Source organism: Chaetodon trifascialis, chromosome 10, assembly GCF_039877785.1.
Source record: "Chaetodon trifascialis isolate fChaTrf1 chromosome 10, fChaTrf1.hap1, whole genome shotgun sequence".
Classification (NCBI taxonomy): domain Eukaryota; kingdom Metazoa; phylum Chordata; class Actinopteri; order Chaetodontiformes; family Chaetodontidae; genus Chaetodon; species Chaetodon trifascialis.
Window position 1 is genome coordinate 19,464,899 of NC_092065.1, and position 12,391 is coordinate 19,477,289.

At 44.2% G+C, this 12,391-nt stretch overlaps 1 protein-coding gene and 1 non-coding gene across 2 annotated transcripts in view; one reads left to right on the forward strand and one right to left on the reverse strand.

Moving 5' to 3' along the window:
* lrp5 (low density lipoprotein receptor-related protein 5) overlaps positions 1-3,627 on the forward strand; it is a 62,940-nt gene extending 59,313 nt beyond the window's left edge. The window contains exon 29 of the mRNA XM_070972025.1: positions 234-3,627. Coding sequence (XP_070828126.1) covers positions 234-558 — 325 coding nt within the window. The 3' untranslated portion in view covers positions 559-3,627. The remainder of the gene's footprint in view (positions 1-233) is intronic.
* Positions 3,628-5,561: 1,934 nt separating this feature from the next.
* Positions 5,562-5,633, reverse strand: trnap-ugg (transfer RNA proline (anticodon UGG)). The gene has a single exon. It is a non-coding gene; the product is annotated as a tRNA-Pro (tRNA).
* Positions 5,634-12,391: the final 6,758 nt, after the last annotated feature.

The following is a 12,391-nucleotide window of genomic DNA, read 5'->3' on the forward strand; positions in this document are numbered from 1 at the left end:
GCGCATTGTAACAGTTTCACATGTTGGTGGGAGGTGTGTGATTGAATTTTAAGGACTAATAACAAGGAATCATGTAGTTTCGTCTTCTTAGTCTGTAGTTGACAGAGCACTCACTGCTGTTGAGGAGACATGCTGATACTCAGTTATTAATGAGAGGACAGATTCAAATAAAGATGAATCAGAAGTGAACCTGAATCCTGATCTAAAGTAACTCTGTGTCTCTTCTCCATTAGACCCTACCACCCAGTCCGTGGTGCCGCCCCACCCACCACTCCCTGCAGCACTGACGTGTGCGACAGCGACTACACCCCCCACCACCCGCCGGCTGGGCTGGCATCATCAGCGGGCCGCTGGAAGGCCGCGGGCCACGGCAGCCACGGGAAACACAACAAGTACTACATGGACCTTAACTCAGACTCGGACCCCTACCCTCCACCCCCCACCCCTCGCTCCCAGTACCTGTCAGCTGAGGAGAGCTGCCCCCCGTCCCCTTCCACTGAGCGCTCCTATTTCCACCTGTGCCCCCCTCCTCCCTCGCCCTGCACCGACTCCTCGTGACCCTCCAACAGCCCAGGAGCCCTGTGAGGAAGGAAGGGATGAAGTCCACTACAAGAACTGGCCTCGTCTGGCCCACTTTACCAGGGAAAAAAACTCATGTGCCAACTTCCAGCCCTGACCAGCTCACATGTGCTGCTTTGTAACAGCTGGTTAGGCTCAAGTGCATTGCTCAAAGTCCCTACGTCCCACATCGGTCATTTCATCATTCCAGTCATCCTGGAGCTCTCAGGGTGACCATCATCTGATCAGCTGTATGTCTGTCTTCCACGTGTCCTGCTCTGACATTCACTCACTCGTGGCGGGTGAAGGCCTGAGGCGCTACTTGCCTTGCTGCAGGGCACAAAAAGGAGATGATGAGTGAATACATCCACTCTTGAATTTTCATTCCATCAAAAGAAGGAAACTTCCTTTGCTGGGCCACTTCTTGATCACAAAATTTCAAGACTTCCATCTGTCCAAACATGCGCCTAAATCCTCACCTCATGATGCTCCTGCCCTCCCCTAAACTCTTCAGCAATTGCAGTTAACTCACTGACTGAGAGAGTTACCAGTCGGTGCTTTTCTTGTAAGAAAACCGAAATGAGTCCAGTGCCACAAATCATTAAGGTTGAAGCCAAGGTATGGACCGCCACTCGGCTGACCCCTCTCAGCTTCTCACCATTTGTCTTCTCCTTCCTCACAGCGTCCAGACCAGCGGCAGGACTGTATATAGTTTTAAAATAATATGAACAAAAAGAAATCAGAGAGGAAATTATTTTACTATTTTATTCATGTTGGCTGATCCACCACGCTCCAGACAGCAAAGGACAGATCTTTGAGTGGATGTATGAATGACTGAATGAATGAATGACAGACAGATGAATGACTGGACAGCTGTTTACACGAGCATGTCTGAATGTTTCACTTGATGTAGGAAATTAGATTTGCAGGAGTGACTGACTGAAGTGTGAATGACTGAGTGTGTGGATGCAATATATGGAGTCAGATCAGGCTCAGTGTTAATGAATGCAAGCAGGAGCATTCACGTTTCACCGTTACATGTAAATGACTTCTCCACAGAAATATTTTTCAGTGCACACAAAAATAGTTGTTATTTATAAATGTACTAATAATTAAGAATTCATTTCTAATGCGCACTCAAATATTTCTTGTTTTGAATGAATTCAGCAGAAATCCACAGATATGGATTTGCAGACCCTACTGCGCTATTTGACCACATTAACGACTGATACCAATCTACACTTACGTGATTGGCTGAAATAGAAGGAGCCATCTGATTGGCTACAGATAATTCCTAGTTGACAAAGTGCATTTGTGAATTGAGCCATCTCAGGAGAGTCTCAAAAGCCCACAGACAAATGCAGTTAAGTCCACAAATGAGAAGCAGTGTGTGAATGCGGTGTAACAACAGTCTGTGTAAATGCTGCAACATCCAAATATGATTTGATGAAAATTGCAAATTTTATTTAAAACAAGAAATATTTGTGTGTGCATCAGAAATCTATGTGTGAACCTCATTTTTTTTATATGTGGATTTGTTTTTATCTTATATATGACAATGGCTATTTCTGAGTGCATTTGTGAATCCTTCTGCGCGCATTCATTAATATAGAGGCCGATCTGACTCCATCACAATAGGGCCAAGATCAAAAGTGTGAAATCTTCTGTTCATTGTTTTGAAATGATGTCCCTCTCATTTCGAACTGAACAATGTCGTCGAACACGGGGGCCTTTTGAAGTGGTGGAGCTTTCCCCAATCAACAAAGACAAATCTGCCAGCAGTCCCCTTTTCTGTCCCATGAAATCACCACCTGACAACAACATACCAAATGAATATCTACATGTAAAGCTATTGTACATATGTGTAATGAAGTCAGTGATTGAGTTGTGAGAAGTGAATGCTTTCCATTGTGAATCTGAACCTCTTTCACCACATTTACTTTACCCTCATCGTCCCGTTTACCAAAAGTATGTTTGCTGCTATTGTGTACATACTATATCACTTACTATGACTTATAATTACACAGAACGCCCAAAATTACCACTCTGATACTGATACTAGATCATGAAGCTATTTTACAGTTAATAACAAATTATTCTTATAGCGACCTTTGTTATTCGTATTTCTGTTTGTGTGTAGATCATTATGTATGTTTCTGTGTCAGTCGCCATGTCTGGTTTGAAGGAGTCTTTTTGGAAACGTTGAAGGAGTTCCCACTGACGCACGTTATTCAGAGCTGTGCCAGAAATCAGCTGAAGGTCTCACGATGCTTCAGATGAATCTCCCCCCCATCTCTCTCTGAGAACTCTTCTTTGTGTTTTTGTAGTCTCTGCCTTCACACCTCCACACTCCCAGCCAATCACTGCGTAGAGTGGATGTGAAAAGGTGCATGAGCATGATTCCGTTTTTTCGTCTTGCCTTTGATCTCATCTTTTGCAAGATATCGGATCACCTGCAGGACAGACTTCTATGAAATCTTCTGTGGATGGTCGTGGTCCCCTGAGGTTGACTCCCAAGGACTTTGACGACCCCCTGACCTTTGCTCTTTAGATCCAGCTAGCTCATAAATCAGTCCAAACCACAGTTACATATGTAACTGTATCAATTCTGGATGAGAACAAGTCACAGCATCAGATTTTTGCTTGGTCTGAAGGACACAATACAAAGCATGACTGTCACAATTAAAACTATAGACTGGAACCAGAATCAACTGGCAGTACAATACAGTTACTGTACTTATTTTAATGTAATTAATATGATTCACTAACTCCAGGTGATTTTAGTGTTAAGTGGATCTTCACAATATCAACTCTAGGGACAAACTTTAGCACCTGTTCTCACTACCATTAAGGCTTTAAGAAAATCAAAGTCATCAGCTTGACGTTTCCAACACTTGGATAATGGAGGAGTGCGCTGAACACTGCAGCCTGTAGGGGGTGCTATCTGGGCTTTAGGACTTTTTTCCAATATCAGTGCTGATGCGACATGTTTTCCTTATTAATTTCCTACCTCTGTGGTCCACTTAGATAAAAAAAAAAAAGCCTCAGTGATTGTCATCAGATTCTTCTTCTTCTTCTTCTTCTTCTTCTTCTTGTGAAAGAGAACACATCAAGCTTCTTCCTCTTTCTTGCCAGCAAAGTTTAAAGACAGATTAAGAGGTCAGAGGGACATTTTTGTTGTCTGCTGCTCCAGTCCTCCAAGAACTAAGCAAACGTGAATGCAGCCATGAATTAATGAATGAATCACTGATGGTCACTAAGCCTTGAGGAGGTTCATCTGTGTCAGCCCAGTCAGAGAACATTGCAGTTTCCTGATAGGAAAGTATGCCAGCACTTTTGGAGATGGGGAACGTCTGGAACTTGCATTAATCTTGTTGCTGTTGCCCGATAAAGCCAACTCCCGCCAGGTGACATTACAGCTGATGTCAGGTGACTGGCTGGAGGTGGATTTCCAGATAACAGCTGAAGTAGCGTCTGTGTGTGTCAGTGGGAACTCTCTGAACAGCACATTTTGTTAAGGGCTGTAGGGCCTGCCTCAAACCACTGTGTCAGTACAACTCCTTGAAACCCTGTATTTGTTGTCTCAGCTAAAAATGCTTTGTGTAATTTACACTCGTGACATTTTTTGTATCAAAAGCATTTTTATATAATAAAGGTTCTATTTTAAGGAATGCCGTGTCTGTTAGCCTTGAGTTGAAGGTCTGTGAATGCGGAGGGTTTTCTTGTTTCCTGTGCAAAGCGGTATGCACTGAGCTCCAGCAGTAATAGTTACATCAGTAGTAATCACAGTGTGACAAGATCTAAGAAGAAGAAGAGGAAACATCCTTTATTTGTCACAATGAACACAACATGCAGAGTTAGGGGGGGAAACTGCACACGCTATGCATATGTGAAATTCTTTCTCTGCATTTGACCCATCCTTGGTCCGTCCTTCCTCCGCGGCAGACCAAGAGCGGTGGGCTGCCAGCTGACCGGCGCCCGGGGACCAGTTCCTTTTGTCACCATTGGTCAGATGGTGATCTTCTTGCATGTTTTTAGTGGGGGTAGGTAGGGGAGGATACCCCAGGTGAACACGGGGAGAACATGCAAACTCCACACAGAAAGTTGCAGTATTTTGACTACCAATCTATGATAAGTAACAGCGATGGAAGCTGCAAGCTTATCACTGCAGACACTTGCAGGAAAATACAGGTGGAAATAATAACATTAATGATGAAAAGCCATGGCTGTAAACCAGCATGCACAATACCAGAACTGGCACACCTAAACCGAAATGGAACACAGCTGTTCTGTTCCTGCTGTAGACCATTAACGTGCCATAGTGAGAAAAATAATGGCTGCATTCCATTTAGGACACTCATTGGAACACGTGATCAGGCGGAGCAGCTCCTGAGGATGGATGCTCTGAGGTCAAGTATCTGTTCCTCCACTCACCATTCTTTACTTTTGTTAATCCATTTACTTCTACTTTTGCCTGAAACTTGAAAGGCAAAAGTAGAATAGAAGTAAATAGATTAACAAAAGTAAAACTTGAAAAGCATCAATATTCTGTTTTTGTGTCCAAAGATATTTGAAATTCAAGCAGATCTGAATGTGATTCATATTAGAGGCTTGAAAATGAGTGATGATTATTATTAAATTATTATTAAATAGTCTCCTGTGCTAACTTTGCTCAATGAATTGAATTAATTGAATTTGTAAGGCCTTGACACATAGTGTGCAAAATGATCAAAAGTAGTAATAAAAGTGGTTCTTGGTTAAATTAAATTCTGCTGTAGAAAATTTGGCAGGTATTTATAGATCCTATAATGCAGTAATCATACAGTGAGAGAGAGAAAAAAAGTTGATTTATACAGTGTTCATGTGCACATAGATGGCTGTGTTTACACATTCAGAGGAACAAAACGCCAGTGTTACATGCTTGTGCGTGTACACGTACATAGCCGATGACGCTGATTCAAATTCTGAAAAGAAGGACAGTGGAAGGCACAGGAAAAGCAGGTGGGCTCGTCCGGGATTTGAACCCGGGACCTCTCGCACCCAAAGCGAGAATCATACCCCTAGACCAACGAGCCACTGTACCAAAGGGAGGCAACAGAAAAGTATTGAGTCATTTCCTTTCACGTTTGTCTGTTATCGTTCTTGATGTAAGGTTGACATCTAGCGGTAGGACAAACTAATCACACTATATTGATTTCAACTCGTATGATTTTTCCCGACATTAATTACACCTGTGCTTTCATTCGACACGGCACGTCAAAATGTCGGCTATCAATGAGCTTATGAATTACAGATGCAGTCAGTTCAGTTACATGTAGCATTGTCTGCACTGGGGTCAGTTTTACATTATGTCTCTTTCTTCTGGAAAACATCAGACTTACACAAACGATACTTTAAATAAAAAGCATTCTTTTTAACTTCTATTTCACTTTAATGTCAGCTCAGCTTCTCATACGGTGCAGTGTAATTGTCTGTTGTTAAAGCTGATTTCAGTCAGCTTGTTGGAGCTGTGTGAGGCATACTCCGAACCAGACAGGGAGACACACACCAGCCAGTGTTTGTAGGGCCTGTCACAGAGCTCCATTGTTTTGAGTCAGGGCGCCTATATACTCTACTAGGAGGGAGTAAACGAAGATTCCTGGAAGGATGTAAGACAGGAAAAGACACGGACAGACAATGAACAAACATGACAAGTGTCAGCATACATGTCATCTTTCTTCACATCTTTCCATACTCTTGCCATCGTCTTTCAAAGCAAAGGAGGTGTGCTATTTTCTTATAGCCAAGTCCATTCTCAGAGCTCACCACCCAACTGGAATGTAGATCAAGTGGTCTGAAAAACATCATGTTGAGGTTCAGCTCTCTTCAAGACAGTCTGGTCTTATCTGAATGACAGTGCATCAACTTGATTATCTCAGAGACTGACAGGTTTGGTTTAGCCTTATTACAGGTTCTCAGGTGTTTCCAGTTTGATTGGTCACACTGCATTTCCACCTTTTGTAGGTCATACTTCATGTATTTGAACTTTGCCCTCTGTCCCTCGGTGCCTTTGATTGCGCCTGATGAATGAATTCTACCTTCTCATGGAAGATTAATAGGGGTGGTGGCACCTACAGCAGCCCACCACCACAGTCTTATCAGATACATTAGATAACCTCACCTTACAAGTCCAGCATCTGCCCAATGTATACAACAAATGCAAACTCCAATAAAATCCTAGTCAGAAATATTTCAACCAGAGGATACTCATGACCGGAATGATGCCACTGCCATCCCTGTGAAGTGCTGTGGGGCCTGATATCTGTCCTTATGACCAGGGACAGACTGACCATCTGGCATAGCGAGCATTTTCCCGGTGGGCCGACGTGCTATTTGGGCCGATAGTCGGCCACTTTTTATTTATTTTAAATATTCGTCTGACAAGCCCATAATATCAGACAGTCGATCAGCTGCCCCATCACATCGTTAAACACCAACCCCTTTCGCTTTCGTCTAGCCGGCATAATGCATTCGGCAAAAAAAAAAAAAGTCAGCGCAAGAGTTTGTTCATAACCACCGACCGACCCTCGACACACGCTGTGTCCCGGATCAGATCCCGGCCGGATTATTATTATTATTATTATTATTATTATTATTATTATTATTATTATTATTGTTATTATTATTGTTATTGTTGTTACTATTATCATTATTATATTAGTGTGTGCTTGTCCCGGTCGGATCCGGGTCTGGTCCCCGGTCGGACCCGGGTAACTTATCCGGGACCGACCCGGAAATTTCCCGGGACTTTCCGGGACCGACCCGGAAATTTCCCGGGACATTGACCCGGGTAAGTTCGAGACCGATCCGGTAAAGTTCCGGGTCGGACCCGGTAGGTACCGGGTCGGATCCCGGGTCAGATGCTGAAAAACTGATTCATACCTTTAATTCAAGCTGACTCAACGCAGCTATTATCATCATTATTATCATCAGTGTGTGTCCCGGGTCGGATCGCAGCCGGGTTTTTGATACTATTCTTCTTCTTCTTCTTCTTCTTCTTCTTCTTCTTCTTCTTCTTATTATTATTATTATTATTATTATTATTATTATTATTGGTGTGTGTGTGTGTGTGTGTGTGTGTGTGTGTGTGTGTGTGTGTGTGTGTGTGTGTGTGTGTGTGTGGACTGACCATCTGGCATAGCGGGCATTTTCCCGGTGGGCCGACGTGCTATTTGGGCCGATAGTCGGCCACTTTTTATTTATTTTAGGTTAGGTTATTAAATTCACTGACACTTGACGGAACTCATCTCGCCCAATCATATCATGAAACACTTCCCCTCATTTGCGTCGGTAACGTAATCTGTTAGGATCTTCGAAAATGGAGAGAAAATGAAAATTTCTGATATGTTTGCCACGTCAGAGTCTTCATCAGCTCCCGTGGCCGATGACAGCGGTGGTGGCGACATCGAACAGGGACATGCAGTAAAACCTGCGGTAAACTGGACTGCTTTCCTCCTTTCTGACAGGATTCCAACACACAACAACAACACCAACACACACTCTCTCCTCTCTGTTATCATTAATATTATTGGTGTGTGTGTGTGTGTGTGTGTGTGTGTGTGTGTGTGTGTGTGTGTGTGTGTGTGTGTGTATGTGTGTGTGTGCTAGTCCCGGTCGGATCCGGGTCTGGTCCCGGGTCGGACCAGGTATCTTACCTGTGACCGATTCGGAAATTTCCCGGGACTTTACCGGGACCGACCCGGGTAAGTTCGAGACCGATCAGGTAAAGTTCCGGGTCTGACCCGGGTAGGTACCGGGTCGGATCCCGGGTCAGATGCTGAAAAACTGATTCATACCTTTAATTCAAGCTGACTCGATGCAGCTGTTATCATCATTATTATCATCAGTGTGTGTCCTGGGTCGGATCCCAGCCGGGTTGTTGATACTATTATTATTATTATTATTATTATTATTATTATTATTATTATTGGTGTGTGTGTGTGTGTGTGTGTGTGTGTGTGTGTGTGTGTGTGGGTGGGTGGGTGGGTGGGTGGACTGACCATCTGGCATAGCGGGCATTTTCCCAGTGGGCCGACGTGCACAAGAGTTTGTTCATAACCACCGACCGGCACTTTACCGGGACCGACCCGGAAATTTCCCGGGACATTGACCCGGGTAAGTTCTAGACCGATCCGGGAAAGTTCCGGGTCGGACCCGGGTAGGTACCGGGTCGGATCCCGGGTCAGATGCTGAAAAACTAATTCATACCTTTAATTCAAGCTGACTCGATGCAGCTGTTACCATCATTATTATCATCAGTGTGTGTCCCGGGTCTTATTATTATTGTCATTATTATTATTGTGTGTGTGTGTGTGTGTGTGTGTGTGTGTGTGTGTGTGTGTGTGTGTGTGTGTGTGTGTGTGTGTGTGTTGGGTCAGATCCCGATCCCAGATCATGCCTTTAACTCAAGCTGACTGGCCCAGTTGTTATTATCATCAGTGTGCCAGGGACAGGGAACTGCAGCGCGGGGAAGTGCGCCCTGCACTTCTTCTGACAGGACGCTCTCATCATAACGTGCCAGTAGACGCGGAGATCCAGGTTTCCTGCAAAGGACGGTGCTTCATGTGTGCTGCTGCTGCTACAGTGCAGCATGCAGTTTCTCACGCTGTCCCTAAGAAGCCGGTGCAAGCGCAAACTCAATTCCAAATAATGGATCGATTCCGCCCACCTCTCTGCTGCGTAATAGTCCAAAGCCAGTCCATACGCAGCCGTGAGGGGCATGAGCTCCTCCTTGGGGAAATTTCTGAAATTGTAGTTTTCATATTGTGCGACTGACATAAAAACAAATACCAAACAAAGCAACGGCGCGTAGCCTCGTGCGCAAAATTTAACCATGATAAGATAATATCCGACATATTAGTCTGCTTCCTCTGTCGTCTTCTCCTGCTGGTAACTTTACCGTGTCTGTGTGGTGGTCTGCTGAAGCGCTTAGGGGTCTGTGGGAATTCCGGGATGACCATCTGGCATAGCGGGCATTTTCCCGGTGGGCCGACGTGCTATTTGTGCCGATAGTCGGCCACTTTTTATTTATTTTAAATATTCATCTGACCAGCCCAGACAGTCGATCAGCGGCCCCATCACTTCGTTAAACACCAACCCCTTTCGCTTTGGTCTATCCGGCATAATGCATTCGGCAAAAAAAAAAAAAAAAAAAAGTCAGCACAAGTGTTTGTTTATAACCACCGACCGGCCCTCTACACACGCTGGTCTGCGGCCCAAAGTTTATTTTCTTCACTGACACTTGACAGAACTCATCTCGCCCAATCATATCATGAAACACTTCCCCTCATTTGCGTCGGTAACGTAATCTGTTAGGATCTTCGAAAATGGAGAGAAAACGAAAAGGAGGCGCAGAGACTCTGCCAAATGTACAAAATTTCTGATATGTTTGCCACGTCAGAGTCTTCATCAGCTCCCGTGGCCGATGACAGCGGTGGTGGCGACATCGATATTATTGGTGTGTGTGTGTCCCGGATCAGATCCTGGACGGATTATTATTATTATTATTATTATTATTATTATTATTATTATTATTATTATTATTATTGTGCTAGTCCCGGGTCGGACCCGGGTACCTTACCCGGGACCGACCCGGAAATTTCCCGGGACTTTCCCAGAACCGACCCAGAAATTTCCCGGGACATCGACCCGGGTAAGTTCTAGACCGATCCGGTAAAGTTCCGGGTCGGACCCGGTAGGTACCGGGTCGGATCCCGGGTCAGATGCTGAAAAACTGATTCATACCTTTAATTCGCTGGTCTGCGGCCCATAGGTTATTAAATTCACTGACACTTGACGGAACTCATCTCGCCCAATCATATCATGAAACACTTCCCCTCATTTGCGCCGGTAACGTAATCTGTTAGGATCTTCGAAAATGGAGAGAAAACAAAAAGGAGGTGCAGAGAAACTGCGAGACAAGAAGAAGCTGGCTCTTCAAGCCAACTCTGCCAAATGCGCAAAATTTCTGATATGTTTGCCACGTCAGAGTCTTCATCAGCTCCCGTGGCCGATGACAGCGGTGGTGGCGACATCGAACAGGGACATGCAGTAAAACCTGCGGTAAACTGGACTGCTTTCCTCCTTTCTGACAGGATTCCAACACACAACAACAACACTGACACACACTCTCTCCTCTCTATTATCATTAATATTATTGGTGTGTGTGTGTGTGTGTGTGTGTGTGTGTGTGTGTGTGTGTGTGTGTGTGTGTGTGTGTGTGTGTGTGTGTGTGTGTGCTAGTCCCGGTCGGATCCGGGTCTGGTCCCGGGTCGGACCAGGTAACTTACCCGTGACCGATCCGGAAATTTCCCGGGACTTTATTATTATTATTATTATTATTATTATTATTATTATTATTATTATTATTATTATTGGTGTGTGTGTGTGTGTGTGTGTGTGTGTGTGTGTGTGTGTGTGTGTGTGTGTGTGTGTGTGGACTGACCATCTGGCATAGCGGGCATTTTCCCGGTGGGCCGACGTGCTATTTGGGTCGATAGTCGGCCACTTTTTATTTATTTTAAATATTCGTCTGACCAGCCCATAATACCAGACAGTCGACCAGCTGCCCCATCACATCGTTAAACACCAACCCCTTTCGCTTTGGTCTAGCCGGCGTAATCCATTCGGCAAAAAAAAAAAAAAAAAAAAAAAAAGTCAGCACAAGAGCTTGTTCATAACCACCGACCGACCCTCGACACAACTTGGTCTGTGGCCGATAGGTTATTAAATTATTCACTGACACTTGACGGGGCTCATCTTGCCCAATCATATCATGAAACACCCCTCTCTCTCTCTCTCTCTCTCTCTCTCTCTCTCTCTCTCTCTCTCTCTAACACACACACACACACACACACACACACACACACACACACACACACACACACACACACACACACACACACACTGGATGCCTTCACTTGTTTGTTATCGGAGTCCTTTAGGGGATGACTTCACTTGCATCCCTTTTCCTTGGTAAGTTCTCAGTTAATGTAATGGAAAACACAGATGATCCTCTCATTCTCTTTCTATCTGTCACACACATATAGGATGATGTCTCTTTTTTTTTTAAGGATTTGCCCAAGTTCACAGGCCTTCTTTATTCAGCACTGTCTGGAAAACAGTGATAATCAGATCAATCAACCATGTCTATTATTTCTCTTTCTCTCTCCCTCATTCATGTGTCATCATCCCTCTTCAGTTTTCAGTGTCTACACTGCTATTTTTATCTTGAAGTCTGACCAATAATTAAATCTCTCTTGCTTTCTCTCTCAAACATACATACACAGAGTTCAAAGTTCATTCAGGAGTTCAGCTACATTCAACTTTTTGGACTGGGTTAGTTCACAATTTATTGAGTACTACTCTTGGAAGAGTTAGCATCTGATCCATCATTTCTCTCATATCTCTATTCTTTCTCTTTCTCTTTTCTTCCTCCCTGAAACACATAGGTACACCCAGCAGGATGAATTCTGCTTAAAGATCCATTACTGTGATGGAGTGGTGGAGTGTACTTTTTTTGTAGTGTTAATAAATTACACTTTTTGGGAGTAATTAATGTGCCCAATCTCACTGATTCCTGTTAACTTATTGCATGGCTTAAGGTACGTGGCTTTAAAGAGTTGCACAGTTGGTATACACATTCAAGAGACCGAAAAGACTGAAAAGGTGTGCGTTATCGAATGTGGTGGGCTGGTATGGTCCAAAATGCCAGGGCCGATTTTTTGTCCCGTCCGCCCCTGCTTATGACACTGCAAAGGAGAATGACCCCCCACTCACCTCCTGCTGAAGACTT